At 40.2% G+C, this 26821-nt stretch overlaps 1 protein-coding gene and 1 long non-coding RNA gene across 4 annotated transcripts in view; one reads left to right on the forward strand and one right to left on the reverse strand.

Moving 5' to 3' along the window:
• The window catches only part of itpr1b (inositol 1,4,5-trisphosphate receptor, type 1b), an 84147-nt gene that overhangs the window by 16318 nt on the left and 41008 nt on the right, over positions 1–26821 (forward strand). Inside the window, exons 7-43 of one of the 3 annotated variants that reach the window (XM_065954984.1) lie at positions 1410–1508; positions 1662–1745; positions 2002–2148; positions 2806–2910; positions 3118–3162; positions 3274–3303; positions 3835–3989; positions 6045–6144; positions 6228–6388; positions 6588–6729; positions 6826–6984; positions 7073–7245; positions 10590–10709; positions 10791–10982; positions 11295–11546; positions 11642–11783; positions 11870–12023; positions 12227–12420; positions 12504–12642; positions 12836–12890; positions 12990–13155; positions 13277–13441; positions 13562–13633; positions 13732–13869; positions 13999–14124; positions 14247–14447; positions 14649–14900; positions 16398–16523; positions 16760–16888; positions 17042–17059; positions 17545–17571; positions 17947–18067; positions 18178–18362; positions 19594–19742; positions 19901–20012; positions 21360–21395; positions 26009–26044. In XM_065954984.1, the coding sequence (XP_065811056.1) occupies positions 1410–1508; positions 1662–1745; positions 2002–2148; positions 2806–2910; positions 3118–3162; positions 3274–3303; positions 3835–3989; positions 6045–6144; positions 6228–6388; positions 6588–6729; positions 6826–6984; positions 7073–7245; positions 10590–10709; positions 10791–10982; positions 11295–11546; positions 11642–11783; positions 11870–12023; positions 12227–12420; positions 12504–12642; positions 12836–12890; positions 12990–13155; positions 13277–13441; positions 13562–13633; positions 13732–13869; positions 13999–14124; positions 14247–14447; positions 14649–14900; positions 16398–16523; positions 16760–16888; positions 17042–17059; positions 17545–17571; positions 17947–18067; positions 18178–18362; positions 19594–19742; positions 19901–20012; positions 21360–21395; positions 26009–26044 (4707 nt within the window). The remainder of the gene's footprint in view (positions 1–1409; positions 1509–1661; positions 1746–2001; positions 2149–2805; positions 2911–3117; positions 3163–3273; positions 3304–3834; positions 3990–6044; positions 6145–6227; positions 6389–6587; positions 6730–6825; positions 6985–7072; positions 7246–10589; positions 10710–10790; positions 10983–11294; positions 11547–11641; positions 11784–11869; positions 12024–12226; positions 12421–12503; positions 12643–12835; positions 12891–12989; positions 13156–13276; positions 13442–13561; positions 13634–13731; positions 13870–13998; positions 14125–14246; positions 14448–14648; positions 14901–16397; positions 16524–16759; positions 16889–17041; positions 17060–17544; positions 17572–17946; positions 18068–18177; positions 18363–19593; positions 19743–19900; positions 20013–21359; positions 21396–26008; positions 26045–26821) is intronic. The other 2 variants (XM_020633799.3, XM_065954983.1) reach the window with 2 other exon arrangements.
• Positions 1995–10293, reverse strand: LOC114920290 (uncharacterized). Its single transcript, XR_010666430.1, has 3 exons — positions 10150–10293; positions 6571–6679; positions 1995–2133 (listed from the first exon to the last, which is right to left on the reverse strand). It is a non-coding gene; the product is annotated as an uncharacterized lncRNA (long non-coding RNA).

Raw genomic sequence — 26821 nt, forward strand, 5'->3', positions numbered from 1 at the left:
AAAAAAATAATTTTCAAAGGATATCTGTGCTGTTGCAGTTAGTTTTTATACTAGAAAAAAAGTCGTCTTGTAGTTGTGAATCCAATAATGTGCAATGGTTCATGTACTAACCCCAGTTGATATCTATTGTATCTTGGTCAAAGGCAGTGGAAAAAGAGGCTGTGTGAAAAAAGAAGTTTCCATTAGAGGTCTTAACACAATCTATTTTTTTAGATAAAGTTATCACTCAGTATACCTGTTGTTTGTCTTTGTATTATTTACACATTAGTTTCTTTCTTAGGTTACTGGACTTATGAGAATTCAAATCTATTATAGGTTCAAGGTTTTTAGTTTAAACCATTACTCACAAATAAGGTCATTTTCTCAGTTGCTTACTAGGTTAATCTTATGGCAGGTGTACACAGTGGAGTGAGCCAACACAAATAGGGCACACTCACACTAGGCCCTGTTGCCTAGCACGATTGCCCGCACTGCCCAGTCCCCCGCTGGCCTGCACTCATACTGCTCCAGGCCAAACCAGACCTGAGCACGGTTACCTCTGTACGTACGTCATGCATGTTGTGCACCAGCACGGCGCTCTGGGGCTTTTTTCTCCAAGTGAAGATTTGTAGTTTGCCTAATCCGATGGATATTTATATTCACTTTTTTGACTGCTTCAAGTTTTCAAGGCTTATTATGAGTCGTTTTTTTAAGAGACAGCCCTTTTACAATCCTACATTTCTCGATTATGCAAGACTGACATCAGTTATACCTCATATCCATGTTGCGTTCCGGTGCTTGCGAATCGTACATTAGCAAATGTATTGTGCCGAAGCCCACCTCTTCCAACCTGGCCAGGGCCAAGGAAGTGTACCGTGCTTGAGCATGGTACAGAGCAATCACACTAGTAAAACAAACTGGACATCGTGGGTCAAACGTGCTTGTGCACGGTATGGATTGCCTAGTTTGAGTTTGCCATAAGATAAGGATGATTGGACCAAAACACTTTTTTTCAAATCCTTGCTGCATATGCCCATACAGTTTCCTTTAGTGATGGTCTGGGTCAGAGCTCCTTTACACCTCAGTCATTCTTTGTCTGATGCGGTTCTCCTTCACACAACATGGTCCACAACTCCATCTAGTGCTTATCTGGAGACTAGCATGATGCAGTTTGAGGACATGTTACATTCACTTTGTGAGGAAAGGAAATTGCAGTGTTGAGATTGATGGCTAATACCATGGGACTTGACATACTTTTGGTTTGGAGTTAAAACAGAGTTCTCCATCGGACGCAGAGGTGTATATTTAGCACATTTCTTGTGAACGATACTGAGTAAAGGAACTAGATTCCTATTGATTTTTATTTGAGTCCCTTAAACAAATTGTCATATGAATGCATTATAAACTGTATATTTATGTTGAACCTACAGGTGGTGATTGGAGACAAAGTGGTCCTTAACCCTGTGAATGCTGGACAGCCCCTCCATGCCAGCAGCCACCAGCTAGTTGACAACCCAGGGTGCAATGAGGTGCAGAAAACGTGTTAAATATAAGACTTAATTTTCATCTCATCATAGGTTGAACCGCTTCATTTTATTACAAGACAAACATTTTTTATAGAATGACATGTTTTTTTTCTTTAAATGTGTCTGATTTGATCAAACTGTTCGTGTGTCTTTCAGGTGAATTCTGTAAATTGCAACACGAGTTGGAAAGTTGTTCTGTTTATGAAATGGAGTGACAACAAGGAAACAATACTTAAAGGGGTAGGGACCCTTTTTTGTATGTAATCATCTTATAGTGATGCATTTTCATGAATTTGAATTTTGAAACTCCTTCATTAGTCAACTTTATAGCACACATATACGATTATATTAAACAACAAGTGTGTATAGAATCAATGGCAAGATGATTCATATTGCAAGAAAATAATTGCACGTGTGTAAAATGTTGCTTTAAATCAGTTCCACATTCGACTTGCTTGTTTATGTATGTATTGTATGTGTCTGTATGTATTGGCAGGGTGATGTAGTCCGGCTGTTCCATGCAGAGCAGGAGAAGTTTCTCACTTGTGATGACCACAGGAAGAAGCAGCATGTTTTCCTTAGAACAACTGGCCGCCAGTCTGCCACTTCTGCAACCAGCAGCAAAGCACTGTGGGAAATAGAGGTTAACACAAACATGTTTTTAAAATAAGACATAATTCACTCGTGTGCTTTTCTTTAAATCATCTAGTCATTTAGCTTATTAAAGACTTTTTTATGGTTTATTTGATAGGGACAGATACAATATACATTGAAAAACTGAAAACAGCAATCCAATCCAAGTGTCATAGTGTTTATAGCGGATTCTAATTTGCAACACTTGTCTCTAGAAGGAATTTTGGGTAAATAAAAAATTAAACAGTTAAAAGGGAAAAAGAGTAAACTGGGTAAGACAGACATTTAGTTGTGATATAGCTCAAAAAATTAAACATGCGTACAAGTCTGTTGCTGAACTAACCAGGATTTGGTGGCTGTCTTAAAAGTGGTGAAGTCGTAAGTAAGCTTCAAGTGATCAGGTAGTGAGTTCCAGGATTTTTACTCCTTTCCCAGAAAAAGCTGTTTGAGCAACAGATGAATGGCAAAATCAAACTTTCAGTTTCCACTTGAAGCTGCTCTGCTGCAGCCCTGTAGTCTCCGTATGTATTTGCAGAAAGGCTGAGGAGCAAGTCTGTTTAAACATTTATAATGTCAATGGAAGGGAAACATCTTACTTTTATTTGTATTTTTTAAGTGAAATATGACATTTTATTTGTATTTTTTCCTCATCTTTTGTCACTGCCAGGTTGTGCATCATGATCCATGTAGGGGAGGTGCAGGCTACTGGAACAGCCTGTTCAGGTTTAAACACTTGGCCACTGGGTGTTACTTGGCTGCAGAGATGGGTGAGGTGTGTCAACTCCTTCTCTTTCAGCTCACTGTGTTTTAATTATGTGTCAAACATCAAACAACAAAACAGCAAATTGAGTCTATTCTCGATCACCAATAAGCTGCGTAATGTTAAAATAGTGGAGGGAATTGAAAACCTGGTGCTGTGTCCAGGATTTCAACAAAATTATATTTAGGAGGACTTTTGACATGAAAATATTTTCCCCAGGTTAATCAAGACTTTGAGGAGGAAAGTGCTGAGCAGCGCTCGTCGGTAAGACCATTTCTCTCATTCTGTGAGTGCTTAGCAACTCTACGCTAAATGCTTTACTTCTGTTGATCTAATCGGTTCAATTCTGTGCTGGATCTTTGCTCTCTGCTCCAGGTTGTGGACTTTACACCCTTTAATTTCCAGGTACTGTCCTATAATCTTAACTTGGCTGCAGCAACTTTACACAAAAACCACTGTCATGCCTGCACATGATCCTGTTACTTCCTCTGCTGGAAGGCACATGTTATCACAAATTACTTTTGAAATCTAGGTTATGTCTTCACATGTTAATGGCAACAGATTTCTGCTTTGGTCTCATTGTGGTATCATCTCAGTTGATTGAAGTTACCATTAGGTGGCAGTGTTATACAAACCATTATCAGCCTTTCATTGATGTTGTGTGACCCTGTAGTGATAATCTATTTACTGTGAAGTCCCAACAACCTGTGTTGATGACTGAAGTATATTTTACTATTTACTATTTGCAGAGCCAATCTGTAATTTTAGCTTCAGTCATGACAAGTAGATTGATGTTAAAATGTTTATACTCTCCTTATCTTGTATGAGCATAAGTAGCTCCTTGAATTGTGATTGTTAAACATACTAAACATGAACTTTGTTGCAAATGTTTAGCTCGTGCTTCAGTCCCTTTCCCTGCATGTGTTCTTGCTCTAGCTTGATGCGGATAATGAAGCTTTACGAGGTCGTCTGCGAGCACCACAGGAGAAGATCATGTACACTTTGGTGCCAGTTCCTGATGGCATGGATATTTCCTCCATCTTTGAGCTGGATCCTACTACTCTGAGAGGGGGTGACTCCATGGTACCAAGGTATAATATTGATTTTAATATAGATAGATACACTGTACCTACACACCTTCTTACAGTAGCCTTTCTCAAAGCAGAACATGACTTAAGGACATATATCTGACATCTTTACAGCTTTCTACAACAACAGAGTTGAAAATAAAAATTAATGATTAAAGATGGTGTGGGGATTGTAAAAACAATCAAGGCTGTAAAAGAGACTGATACATGATGAGACTTAAAGCCCTGTCTAGGGAAAACATATTTCAGATATGTACAAAAATTACGGAGACTCTTCTTTGAGTTTAAACATTTTAGGAGCATAACAGAAAAGACAGTACCTGATCTGGATTGGGCAGCTGTGGCTCAGTGGTAGAGTTAGACATTAGTTAAGCATAAAGTTGGGGTTTGAACCCCAGCTCATGCTCCACATTTAAATGTTTTCAAGCTGCTGAACTACGGTGGCTGGGAAGTGCAAAACAAAATAACAAAGTGTGAAACACTTTTTACAAAGCTTGATGTAAATTTACATTTTCAAAAACATTTGTTTTCGTTTTAGATAACATTTTATGTACAGGTAGCTAAAAGTAACAATTTTGTCAATATGTGATAGCTAACCTTTGGATTTTCTGTCAATCTTTTAAAATCCTCCATTTTGTTCCTTTGATTTTTGGACAATATTGTCTGCATTTCTTCTAAAATTAGAGAAGTACATCTGTCCCTGTCACTGCACGAGATGAAAACAGGCTCTTCAAGTTTCTAAAGCCTCCATTGTGTCACATCATCAGGTGTGTGCATTCATGCTACAGGTTACTACTGTTAGCACCTCCCATTGCTACCTGAAATAACCCTGTCCCTCTAACTGTAGCCAAGGGACTAATTATTAATGCCCAGGAGAACCAGTACACAAAGGTAATCCTGTTGGCTTCAGTAGGATTTCAAGAAACACCTGCCAAGAATATAGCTACAGCCTGCTATCTGTGCATGTGGCCTGACAAGCTAAACACACACACACACACACACACACACACACACACACACCTCTTGTTTCACACATGTAGAGGGTACAAAAGATGAAGTTGGCTCAGACTTTACTATGCGTACAGGTTTAGTGCTTAATGACGGGGAGTTGATACTGAGCAGGTCAATCCTGGCTAAGCTGTAAAGTCACACATGTGGCTGAGGAAGCCGTCATAAACAATCTCCTCCCTACCGTCAGAGCATTTATACCTATAGTTTAATCTTGTTGTGACAAGCATCTAATGCAATGTCCAGTAAATCCGTTCTTTATGTGCACATGATCATCCATTTTGTTGGCACTGTTTCAGAGGCGCATTCATTTATGAATGTTTCATCAACATTTATGAGGCCTTGGAAAGTTTTTGACTGTTACGTTTCTGCCTTCTTTTCATCATGTAAATGGGATATTGATAATGTTGTAATACTTTTGAAGAAGTATTTCAACATATACAATTGAGTCAAGATAAATAATTTACTAATAGATATCTTGATGAAAACCTTCAATCTGTTATGGTTGTACTTTTTTGATCCTGTCTTACTGACTTTATCTAATTCTTTCGTCATTTTCAAGCATGGCCATAAAGATTATGAGCTTGTGTGCTCAATAAATGTATCAAAATTAGGATTAGGATTTATTGTACTGGAGGACAGTGGATAAAGTAGGAATCCGAGCAAGAGAAAGGGGAATTGACATGCGGGAAAGTGGATATTATCAAGTAACCTTGATAATATACAAAAGTGTCCTTAAGAAAATCCAGTGTTATAATTCAATAGATAGTAAGCCTGTTGAATTCGTCATTCATGATTAGTATGTAAAATGCATTTCTAGTTATCTAAAAAAAAACAAAAACAACAACTCTGAAGCAGGATAATCATCAGCGGTAGATTTGGTTTGATAAGTAGCTGCTGATGAGCATTCTTGTTGGGCATGTTGTTGGGATCAAACATGTACTGTATCTTCATCCTAACTGTCAGGTATTTGGGGCACAATGACACCTTGTACCGTTCCCTGTAGCTTAATTTTTAATTTATCATCCCATCCCCCCCTGTCACTTTTAGGAGCTCCTATGTCCGGCTAAGACACCTGTGCACCAACACATGGGTGCACAGCACCAACAATCCCATTGACAAAGAGGAGGAAAAACCTGTTATGTTACGGGTGAGTAGGTTATGAGTAGGCCTGGATGTTTGGCACAGCTGATGTTATTTAAACTGAAAACTAAACACTGTAGATCTTTTCAGATTGGAACCTCTGGAGTAAAAGAAGACAAGGAAGCTTTTGCTATTGTACCAGTGCCACCAGCAGAAGTGCGGGATCTAGACTTTGCCAATGATGCAAGTAAAGTGTTGGCATCCATAGCTGGCAAACTTGAAAAGGGCACCATTACCCAAAACGAAAGGAGGTATGTAGCAAGCTATCAGACTTTAAATATCACTCTGTGAGGCATTATGTATAGTAATACTTTGTTTTAATGTAGATATTGCTCTTGGAAAGAAACCCAGACATCACTGATATAGCTGCATAAGAACCTTTCTTTAAGTTGTCTGTCATGCTCTACTGTTTGTATTTGACATCTACACTTACCTATGTATCTCTTTCAGGTTTGTGACCAAGCTCCTGGAAGATCTAGTTTTCTTTGTGGTGGACATCCCCAACAGTGGTCAGGATGTTTTGGAGATAATGGTTAACAAACCTGACCGGGAAAGACAGAAACTCATGAGAGAGCAGAACATCCTTAAGCAGGTTAGTCTGAAACCTCAGAGTCCGTTACTGCACTGATGAATTGTTATGAAAACAAGCAAAATTTCTGTGTATTCAAATGATGAATTTCCATTTCAGATTTTCAAACTTCTCCAAGCCCCTTTCACAGACAGTGGTGATGGTCCCATGCTGCGGCTGGAGGAGCTTGGAGACCAGCGCCATGCTCCTTTTAGACATATTTGCAGACTTTGCTACAGAGTTTTACGCCATTCCCAGCAGGATTACAGGAAGAACCAGGTAGGTGGGCGCAACAATTCCACCCTAAACCCTGATCCTATGTCCTTTCTTTTGCAGTAATTATTCCCTCTTTCTTGCACTTTCACAGGAATACATAGCCAAACAGTTCCGCTTCATGCAGAAGCAGATAGGATATGATGTGCTGGCTGAAGACACAATAACAGCTCTGCTTCACAACAACCGGAAGCTGCTAGAGAAACACATCACTGCTGCAGAGATAGACACATTTGTCACTCTAGTGAGGAAGAACCGGGAGCCAAGGTGAGGCTAACAGAAAGGGACTTGCCTCACATTGTTTGTTAAATTGGACAGAGAGAAAGCAGCTGGATTTGCTTGTTTTATAGCTCCTAAGAAAAGTAAATGTATGCATGTGTCTTCAAACATGAACAGAGAACTACAAGTGAAACTGTCAGCAACGTACTTGCCGATGCTTTAAGCACTGAATGATATGCACACCCAGGTTGTAGCTATACTAAGAACGTCATGTGACCTCAGATGAACCAGACTGGTCTATATATGCCTGTGTCATCAGAGGATCTGTTCCTGCTGAATCTTCTCGAGAAGACACAAGGATTCCAAGTGACTGGACACTCTGGTGGTCATCCAAGATTCATAGAATTCATAGAATTCACTGTATGACCCATACCAACATAGTCACAAGGAATCGCTAACATACAAACATCACTGCATTGAAGCTAAAGAATGAGGTAAAGTGACCCCACCCACATCGGGGAATTGGATGTTATAAACTCTTTAGGGGACTCTATAGAACCTTGTGTAGGTGCTCAGTGATGGCCAAGAGGCCACAGCACAAAATGCCTTTAGGGGCATCTCTCTAATGGGCTCACGGTGGAGAGACACCCCTCATGGAATAGCACCACTATCCAGAGGGCATAGGGTGACCAGCTGTCTGTTATGCCTAGTTGATCATGTCCACAATCCAGTGGGACAACTGCTGCTTGGACAGAGCACAATCTCTCTAAGGACCACCATGACATACAAATAATTGGTCTGATCTACGCATCGGGTCATCTCGCCCTGTATGCTCCTAAGGTATGCACCAGGCACAGCTGCACCGACTTGTTATCTTCTTCTCCCAGTGGGTGGTCAAACTGCACTAGCTGTATCGGCTGATCACGATTTGACCTTGACAGAACCTTGGGCAGAAATGCATTATTTGGCAACAAGGTGACCCCTGTGTTATCTGGGCTCCACCTCAGACATACAGGACCTACAGTCAAGGCGTGGAACTTCCCTAATTGACTGCGCCATTCCATAAGGAATGGAGGAAGGTAGTTTTTACCGATAACCACTGCAGCTCTGCCTGTAGCAGGGGTTCAACACAAACAGTGCTCTCTGGGCTCATGGTGTCAGAGGGCTGTTCACCTCTGTGTGGGTGAACCAGAGGGGGGCAATTGGTTGTCCAGCAGAAGGGGCAGGTCCCAAGCTAGCGCTCTCTGGGCTCATGGTGTCAGAGGGCTCTTCAACTCTGTGTGGGAGAACCAGAGGAGGCAGTGGGTTGTCGTCTCTAAAACAAAAAGTTCAACTTTGGCCCTGGCGAAGTGGTCCCAGAAGTTGATCATCACCTATGATTGTAGATGCCATTCCCCTGGAGAAGGGGACAGGGATTGTGCCACCTGGTTTCTCTCTTCTGGTAGGTACATTGGCCTGTGCACTGGTGCATCCAGTGAAGCCTCCTGCAGGGATGCGGAGAGGGCAAGCATAAGGTGGGACATTGAGTTCCCTATCCGTCCCATTGGAGCTGCTGCATTATAAGCCTTAAACAGGAGCTCATCTGTTAGCCTTGATTGAAGACTGGGACAATATGCATCCTGCCTCAGGGCCTTGTTGGGAGACACAATAAGAGCTGCAATGGTTGGCTTTATTGCTGGCATGTGGTCCAACCCAAACTTTGCCGCATCCTGTATAGCTACGAGGGCCTGGGCATCCGACGTAGCGTGTGAGAGGGAACTAGAATTTCTCCAGCATGCATGCAACTCTCCCAGGTTCTCTTCTGAGGGGGGCATGGTGAAGGCTGCTGGGGCACCTAAAAATGTCACTCACTCGAGGTGATTTTGGTTGAGGAGGGTCCATCTGAGATGAGCCCTACGGATAATTGCCCCTATCATCTGGAACAGGAGCCAGCCACGAGGCCTTAGAAACCATCTCATGGGAGAGGGCATCCCCCCCATACTCCCAAACTATGTGGCGGATGGAGATCAGGAGATGGAGTCGGAGTCAGCTGAGGAGGAGACAACGCCCCTAGTGAGCTCACACCAGCCAGGAGGTGTTCCACCTCAGCTTGTCAAGCAGCCCTCACTACTGTCCTAGGCATGTAGCTACAGTTTTTGCAGGGATCTTCAGACAGTCCCTCCCTCAGATGCTCAAGGCACATGCAGCGATCATGACTGTCCTCATGCTGCATAGGAGCCATACAGGCAGTACAACAGTGATTGCCCAACATAGTGGCAGCTGTCAGCACTGACTGAGGACAAAACAAGAAGCTGGGAGCAGGGAAGCATGAGCATGTCAGAAACGTACAATAGAGTTGCAACCCAGATCCAATACCAACTCCCAGGTGCTGGGAGTAGGAGCGCTCACTCTACCTTCACCATCAAAGTGCATGTACAAAACCACACAGATACAACCACAGTTGTTATTAAACATATTAAGTTGGCCTCAGTGGAAGCACTATTGACTGAATAAATCAATACAGTACATTTATGCTGGAGTGGGAGCAGAAACACTGCCTGTCCCACAAGGTTCTGTGAAAGAGCAAAGAACAAACTGGCTCTAGCAAAAACACCCTCGCCAGATAATTAAATAGCATGCATATATGTCTTTACTGATAAAGGGTTTACGGAAAGAAAAATGGTAAAACCACAGTTGACACAAACTATGGCTGTAAGCGGAAGCACTGTCCCCAAACACTAAAGCAAACAAAACAAAGCACAACTAAACTGGGAATGGGAGCGCAGACCCTGCATTCACCTTGAAGGACAGGCACAAAAGAACAGGTGGTGCTGCTGCGGAAATACCAGCTGGCTCTTGCGAAAATGCTGCCAACTACTTCGAAGAAACAAATTGAAAGTGGAAAGTCTTTCAGTTATTGTCACAAAAAAACTTAAATATGTGACAATGCTGGATGTGGGCACAGTACAGTACCTTCAGCAATCCGAAGAAAAGCTTGAAAGAGCAAGCTTGTTCCAGCCCTGGGAGGGCGACTGAAGAGAAACAACCTTGTCAAGGGTCACAGGGCTGCCAGCGTGAAGCTCAAAAGTGAATATTACTACGATAGTGCAACACATGCGAGCGCGGAGATGTAAAGGAACAGATTCTCTGATGACACCGGTATATATAGACCAGTATTGGTCATCAAAGGTCACATATGACTTGGTTGGTGTAGCCTCCAGGATATGGTATCATTCAGTGGTTAAATTACCGCCACTGGCAGTCAGGAAGGATGTTATAATACAGGTGTTAGTGGTTTTCTTGTTGTTGTATGTCCTTTACTATAATCTGTAATTGGCCATTAATATCTCTAACCTTCTCGAGGATCAATGCAAAATAAATGAAAATTGAACACTTTTGCAATCTGTACCCAGGTTTCTTGACTACCTCTCAGATCTTTGCGTGTCCATGCAAAAGTCTATCCCTGTGACACAGGAGCTTATCTGCAACGCAGTACTGGACCCTATCAATGCTGACATCCTCATTGAAACCAAGTGAGCATCTCATTTTGTTTAGTGACAATATTTGCAAAACTGCATTTAGCACTTTAAAATTATTTTGATGTCATTCGCCAGATTGGTCCTGTCGAGGTTTGAGATTGAGATGACAACAAACGGAGACAGTCCATTGGAGGCAGAGGATGAAGAGGAGGTCTGGCTGTTCTGGAAAGACAACTGTAAGGAGATTCGGAGTAAGAGTGTCCGTGAGTTGGCTCAGGATGCAAAGGAGGGCCAGAAGGATGACCAGGATGTCGTTAGCTATTACAGGTGAACTGTCTTTGAAGACACCACTTTAAAAAGCACACATATCTGTTTTGAAATTATATTCATATTCTGATCTGGAGTCTGTGTTCCTTTTTAATATTTTAAATATGTGCAATATTTCTCCAATCTGATTAGAATTATTCTGATTGGGGATATTAACTTCCTTGTTTACATGGCTGCTTAAATAAAGTGATTCGATTATGACGAGCATATGCATCAAGTATTTAATCAGAATCAAACCATTCTGTATTTTTATCTGCAGAATCCAGACATGACTTAATTAATTCCAAACTTATATATATTATTTCCTTACAGGTGTCAGCTGAACCTCTTTGCGAGGATGTGTCTGGACCGTCAGTACCTGGCCATCAACAAGATCTCAGGTCAGCTGGATGTGGATTTGATCCTGCGCTGTATGTCTGACGAGGACCTGCCTTTTGACCTGCGGGCATCTTTCTGCCGTCTGATGCTGCACATGCATGTGGACCGGGACCCTCAGGAGCAGGTCACACCTGTTAAATATGCCCGTCTATGGTCTGAGATTCCTTCAAAGATTGCCATTGATGAGTGAGTTTGTCCCATAAAAATATTTTTGTTACTTGTGCTCTCACTCTAAACATCACGCAGCATTTCTTAAATGTGATTTTCCTCTTATTATCCAGCTATGACAACGATGGAACCACGAGAGATGAGATCAAAGAGCGCTTCTGCCTCACAATGGATTTTGTCGAGAACTACTTGAGAGAGGTGGTGTCACAGAACATTCCCTTCTCTGACAAGGAGAAAAACAAGCTTACGTTTGAGGTAACGCCTCATGTTGATGGTGATAACAGACAAGAAATTGTTTGAATTAAAACTCTAAATAACGATTTTGCCTTTCTTGACTACAGGTAGTGAACCTGGCAAGGAACCTCATATACTTTGGTTTCTACAACTTTAGTGACTTGCTTCGACTGACAAAGATCTTACTGAACATTTTAGACTGTGTCCATGTCAGCACAATTTACCCCATTAACAAGATCGAAAAGGGAGAAGAAAATAAAGGTAAACTTTCAGCTGCTTAAGCTGAATAATATTTACTTTATGTTAGTACAGTGTTGAGTTAGTGTTATTGTGGTGTGAAAGTATGAAGACATGTTCACATCAATTCAATGTTTCATGGTTAATTCAATTGGCCTCTCATGTTCAACGATCTCATCAGACTATGTACTAATTTGAGTATCTATTGGTATGTTTTTTAACTGAAGCTGGCAGTAATGTGATGAAGTCCATTCATGGAGTCGGAGAGTTGATGACTCAAGTAGTGCTGCGAGGAGGTGGATTGTTGCCCACCACACCAACTCATCAGCCAGAGGGAGATGTGGTTAAAACACCAACAGAACCAGAGAGAGAGGACATCATGGTCATGGACACAAAGCTCAAGGTCATTGAGATTCTTCAGGTAGGCAATCAGGGCTATGGCAATTCCTTCATTGCAAATCTATGTTTCTTGTTTATGCTCCAACTAATAATCTTTTTCTGTAGTTCATTTTGAATGTACGGCTAGACTACAGGATCTCCTGCCTGCTTTGTATTTTCAAACGTGAGTTTGATGAGAACAACCCACAAGGCGACATCACTGCCAGTCAGAATGGATCCAATAATGTCTCAAGTCAGATGCCAGGTAATATGCCTTGTTATGATTGGATGGACATTTTATACAGCAGACATTATGTCTCACTTGTGCCTTTCCCCCTATGTCAAGGTACAATATCTGCTGTGGAAAAAAGGCCTGAAAGAACAAAATCAGTGTCTATTTTCTATTACAAAAATGATAAACACAGATCCCTTTGAAATATTGATTGTTTTTTCCTTAGGAAATCTTGACTTTGAGAACATTGAAGAACAGGCTGAGGGGATTTTTGGAGGAAGGTAATTCATAGTTTGCACGTCTTTTGTCATCTATTGTGAAGGAGGATAATGCAAGATGAATTTAGAATTGTATTAATCTATTGTCCCATTGAATTTTAGTGAGGAGAACACTCCGCTAGACCTGGATGACCATGGTGGTCGTACTTTCCTAAGAGTCCTTCTCCACTTGACTATGCATGATTACCCCCCTCTTGTGTCTGGAGCACTTCACCTGCTCTTCAGGCACTTCAGCCAGAGGCAGGAGGTTCTCATGGCCTTCAAACAAGTAGGCTTATTGCTTTTTAAACAGCTGAGATAAAAATCACTACACATGGAAAAAAGTAATACTTTGGATATTCAATTATTTCTCAGATTAAAATGAAGTGCATGCTCTTTATCAACTTTAGGTCCAGCTGCTGGTGACAAGTCAAGATGTAGATAACTATAAGCAGATCAAGTCAGATCTGGACCAACTGCGTTCTATTGTGGAGAAGTCTGAACTGTGGGTTTATAAGAGGCAGGGAGAAGATGGAGATGGAGATGGACCATCCGAGTCTGAAAACAAAAAGAAGGTACAGTGAGACACAAAATATTAATTGATTTTTTTGTAAGTTCATTGAAGACTAATATGCCTTCATAAAGATTGTATAATGCTATAAGACCTATTCGCTTCATTGCGACCTATTGTACAGGGAGACTTGCATGGTTCAGACAAGAAGAGAACAGAAAGCACCAGCAGTTACAACTACAGGGTTGTAAAAGAGGTATGCTCTTTTTATTATTATTACATTGTTCTTTTATGTTTTTGATTTGTTTCTTGTAAATAAAATCCTGCTGCATATGTGTGTTTGTGTATGCTCAGATCCTGATTCGCCTCAGCAAGCTATGTGTTCAGGAGGGGAGCTCAGGGAAGAAGAGTAAGAAACAGCAGCAGAGGCTGCTGAGGAACATGGGAGCTCACAGTGTAGTGTTGGAACTCCTTCAGATCCCCTATGAGAAGGTACAGCACTCCAATTCAATATAACATGCAGACTAGCAAGTAAACATTAAAGCTCTGAATATCATTTAAAGTTTGTCATTAATTGAAAGTGAACAAACATTGTGTGTGATTCTGTTTTATCGGCATTAGGGTGAGGATGTCCGAATGCAGGAGATCATGAAACTTGCTCATGAGTTCCTGCAGAATTTCTGTGCAGGGAACCAGCAGAATCAGGTTCTTCTCCACAAGCACATCAACCTGTTTCTAAACCCAGGGGTGAGTACTAGAATAGATGTACTTTGAGGAATTTATACATTTAAGTAAATCTATCAATTCACATGCAATTAGTAGCTGACAAAAACTGAATTTTATGTCAACTTCTCATCCAACTCTCTCAGATCCTAGAGGCAGTCACTATGCAGCACATATTCATGAACAACTTCCAGCTGTGCAGTGAGATCAATGAACGAGTTGTTCAACACTTTGTTCACTGCACTGAGAGTCATGGTCGACATGTCCAATATCTCAAGTTCCTGCAGACCATCGTAAAGGCTGAGAACAAGTTCATCAAGAAGTGTCAGGACATTGTCATGGCTGAGGTTGGTTCTATATATATTCTATATATGATATCATCTACTGCCATGGAGTTGGTGATAAAATCAAGCAGAAAGACGTTATTGGATATAAGAGAAAAAAGAAACTGATAGAATAGGCATAAGAAGTTGTATGTAGCCTATAATACTGACTGACAGGTTTAAACACTTTGGATATGAGTCTGTTCATCTATCTTCTCCACTCAGCTTGTGAACTCTGGCGAGGATGTCCTGGTCTTCTACAATGATCGGGCGTCATTCCAGACCCTAATCCAGATGATGCGTTCAGAGCGAGATCGCATGGATGAAAACAGCGCTCTCATGTACCACATCCACCTGGTGGAACTGCTTGCTGTATGCACCGAGGGGAAGAATGTCTACACTGAGATTAAATGCAACTCCCTGCTGCCCCTGGATGACATTGTACGGGTCGTGACTCATGAAGACTGTATCCCTGAGGTATAACCATGATTGTAAATATAGGAGAGGTTAGTGTGTGGCGGTGTATATGAATCAGCTCTTATATGGCACGCATTTTGTTGTATGTAAAGTTGTAGTAAAACGGTTATGATAACTGAATAGTAATTGTTCATCATTCTTAGGTGAAGTTATTTGCGGTTTGTTAGGCAGCCATTTGATTACAATTAAATAAGAATGACTTCCTAAACAGATAATGAAATTAAACTCCCTCTGGACTTTTTGATATCAGCTCTGTGTTCAGAGTGATGGGATGGCACTACCTTCAGTATATTTACATTTCTCTCACAGGCTCAAATATGTTTCATACATGTTTGTTTTTTTTCACACCCTGTCCAACTGTAAGTCCCGCTACCAAGTGAGGGAAGAGAGATGGCCCCACCCATTCAGGAGCTTTCTAGGTTTATAGTATCAGAGTTGTAAAGAGTACAACTGAAAGATAACCAGCAAACTTTCCATAAATGACAGATAACCGAACCAACATTTGAAATGCTTGAAATTGATACGCATACCTTTTTTTTTAGATGTTTATCAGCACTGATCTGCTGTTTTCACTCTCAGAGACACTAGCAGGCGAAGTAAGTTGGTAAAGGCGGGGAAATGTGGGGACAGGAAGGGAGGTTGGAGGTATGAAGGAGGTGTGTCAAAAGAGAGCATTTGTATTGGTCCGAAAAAAGTGCTCTGAAAGTCGCATAGTAAGCCTTTAAGACATAAGATAACACAAAATGAAGAACAGCAAACAACATGGTTGAGTAACACAGTAGAAGGCAGAAGTGAAACCTCCTCCCATTTTGTACAGATCAAAATCTCTCTTACATGGAATGAAACTATAATGGAAGAATACTTGACCATCAGCTTTTAAAAAAACAAAAAACGTAATATCTGGGACATGTCTGACTAAAGAATGTATTTACCTACATTAGTAAAAGCACATTAAAACACTGCACTGTGGTTTACTTTAAACAATTATAGACTTTTGCCAAATTGATGCATAGAGAAATGTTGTGGGTTAAAGACAATGTTGGTGAAGTAAGATTGTTACAGAATTGGGCTTTTTTTGTCATAATTAGGCAATTATTCATCATCTGGAGTCCAGTACTTTTTACATAAATTGTATTAAGTGAAAAAGGAATCTGTAGTTGAATGTATCTCTCTTTATGTTTTTAAATGATTTTCCTGTTTTAAACCCGCTACACAAACTTGTTTTTTTCTTGAGACTCTACAGTCTAACAACAGTTAATTGTCATATGTGATCCTGTTAAACTCTGAACATCAACCATTACAAGTAGGTCTCTGTACTAAACTACATGTCGGTGACTTTACTGCAGTGGATGGCACAATCTTCAGGTACAGCAAAGGCTAGCAGTATGAAAGTATTGCTCCAAATACGCTGTATGCGAGATGTTTGTTTGGAGAGCTAGTTGCTGTCACCCCTGTTTTTATGTTGCTTATGAGATTTGTTTCTTTTGATGCTTATAGGTGAAGATTGCCTATATCAACTTCCTGAACCACTGCTATGTTGATACAGAGGTGGAGATGAAGGAGATTTATACCTCCAACCACATGTGGAAGCTGTTTGAGAACTTTCTGGTGGACATTTGTAGGGTAAGCCACGATGTATTTGACGTCTCGAAGTGAGATTTGAGTGATATTGGATTGATGGATACATTGATCAATACAAAGATAGAGAATGATACCCTGCTTTCACTTACAGTATTTCATTGGTTTGGGTTATTATGTCAACACAGCATGAAGTGAACATATACTACCTGTCACCCTCATGCAGGAAGTGTGATCCGGTGGCCGTGCGTCATGCTAATATCTTTTCTGTCCTTCCCTAGGTGTGCAACAACACCAGTGACAGGAAGCATGCAGATACCACGCTGGAGCGTTATGTAACGGAGACAGTCATGAGCATTGTCACATGTTTTTTTAGCTCTCCATTCTCTGACCAGAGCACGAGCCTGCAGGTAATCAGGATTGAGCATTTTCAATACATATTTCAAGCAGTCTTACAATTGCAATTTAAAGTCTATAAATACTTTTTTTTCTTAAGTTTAGTTGTTCGATGAGAAACACCATAAACATATAGACAATAAAATATGGTTATTCTCTCTAAATAGATGGCACGTCATATGTATGTAAGTATTTGTAACTCCCCCCCCCCCCCACGATTGTTTCCCAACCCTTTGGTGCTTACTAGCAGTCTCTGAAAGTATCCTCACTGTGTGGGTTTACATGTTCGATAGCTTAGTCAGCAGACAGACTCTGCTGTTTCCAGATCTGTGGGTGTGTTGCACAAGATTTTGCTGGGATATGGTGCAGATAATGTATTCAAGCAGCATGGTCACTTAGACCTTAATGTAGCCATGTCCTGTCACCCTCGGTGTTCCCAATAAACCATCTGCAGTACCCTCTGTAGTTTGCCTAATTCCTGGCGCAGTACGTTTGGGGTATAGTATTATATACACTTTAAATTCTGTTCTTCTTTTATTGAGACATTTTGTTCCAAGTTGGCCCCCTGTAGTATTACCTTTTTTTTTTGTAAACCTTTACCCTTTCTGAGAACTCTGCAAGCTGAGGTCTTCCAATTAATGATGCCATCATGACCCTCTTTCTTTAACAGGCTGCCATTCTTGGAAAGATAACTGAGGTATTTATTGTACTGTGGCGAGCTGGTCTTGCTAGCAAGCTCTTTTATTACGGTGGTAGAAATCAGTTATACCCTGCAGTTAAAAACTGGATTTGTGTGATGTGTTGGAATTTCTTATGTTCATAAACAGCTGACCTATTTGAACTTAAGCTGTAGACCCTTCCATCATAAGGGCTTTAGTATCCTCACAGTGACATTTCTAGCACAAGTTGGGTTTGGAGTTCAACCTTTACAGGGGCCCCAATAGTATCTTTCGTGGTAATAAGATTCCTGCACGTTTCTCTCCTCTTTCTATCCTACACAGTCTATGTTTTCCTTTTATTGGCAATTCTCTCTTGGGTTCTTTTTATAATTTGCTTTTTGTCTGTCTTACAGACTCGTCAGCCGGTATTTGTACAACTGCTTCAGGGAGTGTTCAGGGTATACCACTGTAACTGGCTTAACCCTGTTCAGAAGGCCTCAGTGGAGGCTTGCATCAAAGTACTCTCGGACGTGGGTAAGAAACATCGGCCACACTAAATCATAATGTTATTGCAATATGAAAGGCATTGTGGCACATGATAAACGTATTAAAAAATAAACATCTACATTCTTACCTTTACACAGCTAAAAGCAGAGCCATTGCCATCCCAGTGGACTTGGACAGTCAAGTGAACAACTTATTTGTTAAGTCCAATAATGTTGTGCAGAAGAGCATCCTCAGCTGGAGACTGTCTGCAAAGCACACTTCCAGACGAGACTCTGGACTGACTACCTGCAAAGACTACAGAAACATCATTGAAAGACTACAGGTAGGTTAGATGAAATACCTTCTTAATTATCATTAGAATCAGTGCAGTGTTATTTATTTTTACTAGTTAGATAAAACATTTACATTGGTAAAATTATTGTCAGCTTATATCTTATGGCAAAGTGCTTTAGGCATCATTTTCTTTTATTACCGGTGAGGTAGTCATTAGTGAGAAGAGGCTGGTTATACACACATCATTCAGATGCAAGGAAATTCAAAAAGAGCAGCACAAAAACAATGCCAATGCCACAAAAAAAAAACCCTGCATTAAATCTTTAATTGACCATATGGTGATAATGTCTGAAACATGGGGGGGCACTGCCATATTTATAGATTTGTATATATTATCAACGAATACATATTTTTTCAAATACATTCAACTACTTATTTGAAAGATGATCGTTATAGAGTTCACCTTGGGTTGTTTTTGGATTTTAACCACACCTGCCATCAAAGTGCCTATTAGCCTATCAGTGTGAAATCTATACATAGGGTGTAGCTCCAGTTGTTCAAAGACTACCACCTGAAGAAGACCATATAGAGGGAACTTTGTGATGTAATAGTTTTCATGACATCTAGCAAGATATTCATTAGTGCCATAGTGAAAAAAGCTGGATTGGAATAATAAGGTCGCTGTGGCCCTTGAGATGCAGCATGTGGTCTACTTATTTCCAAAAATATGAAGTTCATTACAAATAAAATGTATTATTATTATTATTATTATTATTATTATTATTATTATTATCTGAAGATAGGAAGTTCCAACCCTGAATTCTCCAGTTGGCAAGTTTCTCCCAAAAGTCATTGTTGTCAGACTCATCACTGTCTAAGAATGGGTGAATGTGCACCTAGTATTAGTCTTCTTACCATGGTCATGAGTCCGTTTTCCATGAAGAAGGTGATAGTTCTTTGCTAGAACTTATACTTTAACACTTTGTAAAGTCTGGGATTGCCATAGTTCTGGAATGTAAAGTGTACATTCTTCTTTAATCAATGAGTGAATCAGAGATCTAAGATATTTGTTAGATTAGATTTTTTGATCTTCATTTCTCTGAGGTGTGTGTGTGTGTGTGTGTTTAATGTACAGTGTATATGCCCGATATACAATATCGTCATAAGATGTGTCAGTGTTGAGTCTTAGTTTAAACTTATACTCACAAAACAATAGTTAGTTTTTTTTTGTAAAAGGAGAGTTTGTCTAAGCTCTGGTAGTATGTGACTATGCTCTGTAGGACATCGTGTCAGCGCTGGAGGACCGTCTGAGGCCGCTGGTCCAAGCAGAGCTCTCAGTGCTTGTTGATGTTCTGCACCGCCCAGAGCTGCTCTTCCCTGAGAACACCGAGGCTCGCAAGAAATGTGAAAGCGGTGGATTCATATCCAAGTAAGTTGGTGAAAAAGTAGCTTGAGACAGATTGGAGGCATTGGTCTGCACTTCACTACAGCAATGTTTTGGTAGATGAGCTTTATAGATTTAGATTTTACTATGTAACTATGGACGAGTAACTATGTCCTCATTTTTCTCTCTCCACTCCTGCCCAGATTGATCAAACACACCAAGCAGTTGCTGGAGGAAAATGAGGAGCGTCTCTGCATCAAAGTACTGCAGACTCTAAGGGAAATGATGACAAAAGACCGGGGCTATGGGGAGAAGGTATGTCCCCTCTCGTTTCAGTTTTCAATCATTCGTTTTTAGTCGTGTCCAAGATATAGTGTCCCTTCCCCGCTACACCACACTTACTGGAAGACACAAGACTGAAAAAAAAGAAACATAAAAGCAGAAGCTGAACTCTGCTTGGTGCCCTCTGGAGTCTGTACAGTAGGCTAAACAGAAAAGATCCGTACAGATGTCTTTTGAAATCACTACAGCCATGACCGTTTGTGGCTTCTAAGGGCGTTGTCTAGTTTTATTGTAGGCACAGTGATTCATATTTAATGAAAATAAAGAATCTTTCCACAAGAACATTGGTAATTAGTAAGTTAAAAAAAAGTGGTAACACATATTAACATGATTAATGCTATTAACAACAAGCATGCACTCATTGTCATTCAAATATTTTACAACATTACTTGTAAACTAACAACCTGTAGTAATATCTAGTGGATTGCTTGAACTCTGTCAGATTGTTTTCACATCAACAAAGTCAACCTATAAATGAACTTTACATTTTAATACACAAAATTGAAGGCATTCTTTAAAATACAATGAAAAAGACAAGCACAAGAAGACCAAATCAAACATCATTTAAAGACATTATCGTCACTAGTAAGCATATGTCTTTAACAACTTCCAAATAATAAATCTGCGCCCAGTGTAAAAATTAAGAGCAATTCAATACTGGGAGGCAGAACAACACCCTTCACTGATCTTAAGCCTTGTTCACACTGGAAATACAAATCTGAAAAAACCCTCAAGTCACCTGGATGAGCTGCATGTGACGACGCAAAAAGTGTTTATCCTTCCAGTCCTCTAGTATTTTTTCTGCATAAGGTCCTAGTGAGCTGATGTGAGAACACAGCAGGACATAATCTGGAGAATAAATCTTGAGCAAGTAGAAGGGGTTGGGCATATTTATCCCCTGCGGTCAGTGCACGGCCGCAGACTTTATGCACGTGACAGTTGCGATCTCCGTGCACATAATAGATCTGCTGCATTATCTTTTCTGTTTGCAAGTTCGTTCTTCTTTTGTTGGTATTTTGATTCCGTCAATCTAAACAAATCATTGCTGTATGAAGACAATTATTCTTAATCTAGCGTTGTGATGTGGACTTTGTTGCCTTGTCTCCTGCTGTGAGTTGCATGTGTGAACAACAGGATCAGGAGGATTTCAGGGGCATTCCTCCTGAAATTCTCTTGACATTTTGTGAAATGTGAAAAAGGCTTTAGTGAACCATTTGTAAAACAGGGTTAGGGAAACCTCTACTTTTGCACTCTGACCAAGCATTGACTAACAAATCAAGCTCTGCTAACTCTCTGCTCCCTATACCTTTTCTCTTGCAGCTGATTGCCTTTGATGATGAGATGGATGTGGCTGAGGTTGATAATTTTTTTATTATTGAGCTGTGCATCTTTGTTGTCTCCCACTAACAGCCTAGACATGCTTGTCCTGCAAGTAGACATTTCCCAGCATCCCATTTGCACCTCTGACACGTGTCTGTAGCTCAGTTCATGCCTCTCTAATGTGTGCCTGTTTAAGAGTCTCTCCTCAGCTCATTGTGAAAATGTAGTGTAGCATGTGTAGCTCACATAATGCAAGGTGCTTGTCTGTTATGCCTGAATATAGTCATGTGCTAACTTTCTTTATAAGAATACAGTATTCAAGGACAAATATAAATCTTATTGATGAATTTAACTGATATAATCAGCATTCAACAGTAATTTGTTTAGTGAATAGGTTTTTAAGTGTGTTGTTTGTCCTTCTTAACATGCTATAATAGTCATAAACAGAAGGGTACACGTTTCCTGTGGCAGAATCTGTTTCCAGGTAAAACTATTTATCTGAAATTATGTGGGACTTTCTGGCCTGAGAAAATTCCGTAGAGGGACTTCTTTTTTTGTTTATCCCCAACTATCACGTGTTGTTCTTCGTAACTACCAGTTGGAAACCTTTCTGTTTAAACTTAATTCTCCTGTCCCCAAAGAGAGACTTATACCTTCTAAATCACACCTTCCTATCTGTCACCATAGACATGTTTTGTAAAGGCTGCGAGGTTCTTTTGATAATTATTTCTAAAATAATTATGGGAGTTGTTGTTTTTCTTAATTATATTTTGGTCACTTAATTTACATGCCTCATGGTCACTTACGATAGATGGTAACGAGAGGGCATATTCTTCTCAGCCCTTTGCCAACATTACAAGAGCAGGTGTGAGTGTATATATAGAAGGGGATACTCCATCTGACTGATATTTCATAACACAGGGGCATGAGTATCTTGTACAAATATTTGTGTGGCCATGATCTTTGGCCTTAAGGAAGTGGATGAAACAGGTTTCTTCTTTCTGTTTGTGATGAGTGGTCACAGGAATTATAGGTGTGACCACAGAGGAACCATATCTCACATGTCACTATGACTAATATCACGAGATGAGACCAATCCTACACAGATCTATTTAGAGTTTGTACGAGAATTTTTTAAGGTCACGTTTTGTTTATTCGTTGTCAATGTTTTTAAAGAACGAAGAATAAAGCTTCTAGATTGCATAATAGATTTTAAGCAATTTAAAAACCAGGGGCAAACTAGTTTTTTTTAATAGTGCTCAAAGGTCATGAACAAGTATTGTTAGTTTTTTAGTTTTTATAGTTAGTACAGCTAGTTTTCCTTGTTTTTATCTTGTTAAAACATCTTGTTATCTTGTCCTAATTGTATCTCGAGTGATTAATCACAATGACAACTTCAGAATCACGTCTGCCGATGGGAACTATGTCATGTAACATTTTCAGTGTTAGAAAGTGGCCCTCTCACTGACTTTGATTTACAAAACTATTTTTCATGTTTGCATGATTTTTGCAGTTTCAATTGAAATAATTACCTTTCTTTAACGGTATGTACACATTTTCAGAGATGGAGAATTTGTTCTTACAGAAAAGCACTAAAGTTTGGAATACAAGGCGACACTTAATCTAGAGTTTGAGGAGCACAAGGGAAGCAAATATTGATGTTGAACGGAAATGGAGCAAATGTTTGCAAGGGTCATTTCAGAGTTGCGAGGAGGAAACAGGAACTGTGTTTGACTGTTATGTCTGTCCTTTTTTCACTCCTCCCTCACTCCTTACACATTCTTCTTGTTACTGTAGCAATGGAAATCCCCAACTTCTACAAAAACAGTGCTGTTCTCTGTGAGAACAGGGCTTTGTTCCAGTGACTCCTCCCTTATGCATAAGAATGCACACATGCCTCACTCCTGCAGCACATGCTGTTTGTCACTCATTCATGCGCACACTCACATTTACAACAGCTTACAGTACTCTGACTGTTGGATGCATGTTTGTTCACAAGATTCAGATAGGAGACAGGCAGAGCAAAACCCCAACTTCCTCTCAGCAGCAGCAAGATAAACTGCCATGATAGCTGTTATGTAACCCCAGTATTTAGCCTGCTGCTGCTCTCTGACCCACACTGCACCTCCCTCCCTGCAGCTGTCAGTTTCACTGCTGTTTGACAGACCCAATCATACGTCTAGTTGTTGCATGCCCAGTCTGTGGTATTTTGTGTGTGTGTGTTTGTGAATGTGAGACTGTGCATCCAGGGAAAGTGATGAGAGAACAGAATAAAGCTCAGTGAGGCCCTCCCCCATTATTGGAGGTTATCTCACTCTTCCAGAAATAGAAACGCGATAAAATTTGAGCCAGGGGAAACAAGACATGACCAGAACTGCCTGCCTCATTGTCAGACCTGATCATGTCATTCACTCCCAAGTGTTTGTCTTTCCTTCACATGCATGTGAACTTCTTTGCTGGAGAGACCATGAGGGGTTGACGAGGTCAGGTGGAGATGTTGTCTCTGTCTTATTCCAGTGATGTAATATGCTTTGCTGAGGCTGGTGCGGAGCAGTGAGCGCGTAACCCATACATGTAGTTAGAGTTATATAAGGGTCTATTTCTATGACACTGTGGTGGTCTCTGTGTGTAGCACTGAGGGACTGTGACTTTCAAGCTCACAATATATACCTGTTGCAAGCCCCACACAGTTATACAGTCCAGTTGCCATTTGTGTGAATAGAGAGTTTACTGCTTCCTTTTTTGTTCATGTATTTCTGTGACCACTTCCCTATCAATTTTTTTTTTAATATTTAGTTTTTTCTCATTACTTTCACTTTCACAGCCATGCTTTGTCCTTCAACACTCACTGGTTTCCTGAAACTTTGCCAGTGTGCAACTCATTTAGCTGCCTCTCCCATCACTAACTATTCCAAACGGCCTCAGATAGACTCTGCTTGTCCTGGTTTATGCTTCTGCCTGCTACTGTTAGACTGAGGCACTGGCCTGTTTTTTTCTTGATCAACAGGGGGCGGTGCAGACATTCTTCAGCAACATGCAGCACTGTCCCAGTTTCCTTAACTTAATGCTGCACGATTCTTGGGCTCCAGCCAGCTCTCAGAAAGCAGTTACATAAGAGCAAGCAGTGTCTGTCTTTTTTTTTCCACATTTTCTGGAATTTTAAACACTCAACTGATGTTTGACCTTCACTGGAAATCAACAGTAAAGGTTAACCAGGGATCTCTTTCAGGAGACACTAGCAGTAGAGCAACTCTATCAAGGCAGAACAAGTCAGAGAATATGGCCATGTGAAAATTAGGTTTTATTTCAGGTGCTTAGGGTGCACGTCAGTCAACATAACACCAGATGCCAAATCTTGGAGGAACATCATGTTTTTGTAACAAAAATCTAGAAAGAAATCATACTTCATAGTCTCAGGTTTTGCACAAATGTTTTGGTATTTGTCTGAAAATGTAAATGTGTCGATATTATTACTTATTTTTTGCAGTATAAATAGTGGAACTGATTTTGAGAAATGTGGCGACAAGACATAGCGTGATGTTTGTTTTAATATGCCAGTGAATTTTAGTCACTGGTTAAAACAAGTTAAAATGTTTTAATGAAGTCAACCACATTGGCTATGGAGTTGCATAATAATGCATCACCAGTTTTCTGTGGAAATCAATTTGCTGACGTAAAAGGGGCTTGATGTAGGGAAATTCCTGTCCAGTTGCACAATTAATCAGCATAAACCTCCATGAACAAGTTACAGAGGAACACAAATGCCCATTTAAGGTTGTTTGTTATTGCGTTTGTCACATTCACTTCGATACCTTCTGCATTGCCTTTGTATTTAAGCTTTGTCAGTTTGAATGAGTAGTTTGCTCATAAATAAATGGAAATTAAATGAGTTCATGCACTCTGCGCTATCATCCAATTTTACTGTTTTATGTAATGGACAATTGTGTATTTAATGAATTGAGGGACCAAGTTGTTACATTAAATTCAGTTTTTGCCTTTGTATTGCATAAGGTCAAATGTAATTATTTAATTAACACTGACTGTCTGCTACTTTTTGGTCAATTATCTGACCATCATTCACAACAGTGACCCACAAAGTTACATCTCAATATTTATATGCTGCAGCCCTTTGCAGGAGGTGAGCAGTGAACCACAGAATACTAAACACACTTCAGTGTAACATTGCAGCCAAAGGTTTATAGTCTGCAGCCAAACTTGTAATGTCTGAAATACTCTTCTTGTAGTTTCTACTCTATTCCTTTGGTAGGTTAATGATGTTTATCAACCATGCAGTTTTATAAATGTAGCTTCATGAAATCATATATAACACAAAATTAATATATTGGAGGGAATTTTAAATAACCATGTTATGTCACAGAAGGCAACATGTTCTTGTCTTGCTCTCTTCTGTACCTGCCCCTTGGGGTTTTGTAAATGTATAATGTGCAGTTGTGCATGTGGCCTGCAGTCTAAGTAAGCAGTACAAAGTAAGATACATATAGATACATCAGTAAATAGCCGCTTTCAGGGACATGAGGTTTGTTGGGTAACACTTTTAGTGAGGGTGCTACTATTTGGAGGAAGAAGCAACATCACTTAATTTAACATCTTCTAACTTTGACTAACATCACCCTTTTATTTCCAATCAGCTGGCACCTCCACCTGAGCCTGAAGTCCCTGCTGAGGTGTGTTTAAGACCCATAATGCCTCGCCTCCCGCCCATATGTGTCACTGCTGAGCAAAGATCATCTTTCATATACTAATTACACCCCATTACACTTTTGTTCCGTTTTGAACTCCTCTTAATCTAAATAGATAAGCGTCACAACCATCAATGTTGTATTTCCTATTATAATGGACTCCCTGTGCATTTTTGACCCTTTTAAGATCTTAAATAATGGTGCATATCAGCCGTTGTTTGTGCGCCTCCTCCTTCATTGATTTTTTAACAAGTACAATTTCCTGACCTTCTTTTGGGGGGGGGGTGAGGGGTTGTCATGGGTGAGGTGCAGATTGGTGCTTACAGTGTGTGTCAGTAGCTTACGGGTACATTATGTATTATGTAACAGGGCTTTTTTTTCTCATGGCTTGTGTTTCTCCCCCTCTGGCAGCTTGTCATTGTAAATAATTTGTGCTCCTTTACCACGTTGACTGTAATAAGGGAGGCACCAAGAGGCAAAAACCTGGATATTTGAAGTTTACTATGTACAGTAGGATTCAGACTGTCATGAGTGTAGAGCTTTCTACAGGTTGAAGAAATGTATTCAGCTTTTTGAAAAAGCTCCATTACGAAATTTGATGTAGCTATAAAGTGCCTTAAAAACTGTCCTTTTTGCATGAAGCCTTTGCATGATTTCTTCTCAGCCTCACATCTTCCCTGACACAACCCCTTCCCTTTTAACTGCATGATCTCAATTGCACCCAGTTTTCTGCATGGTAGTGAAATAACTAATTTGCACTGT

Source organism: Labrus bergylta, chromosome 5 (genome assembly GCF_963930695.1).
Source record: "Labrus bergylta chromosome 5, fLabBer1.1, whole genome shotgun sequence".
NCBI lineage: Eukaryota > Metazoa > Chordata > Actinopteri > Labriformes > Labridae > Labrus > Labrus bergylta.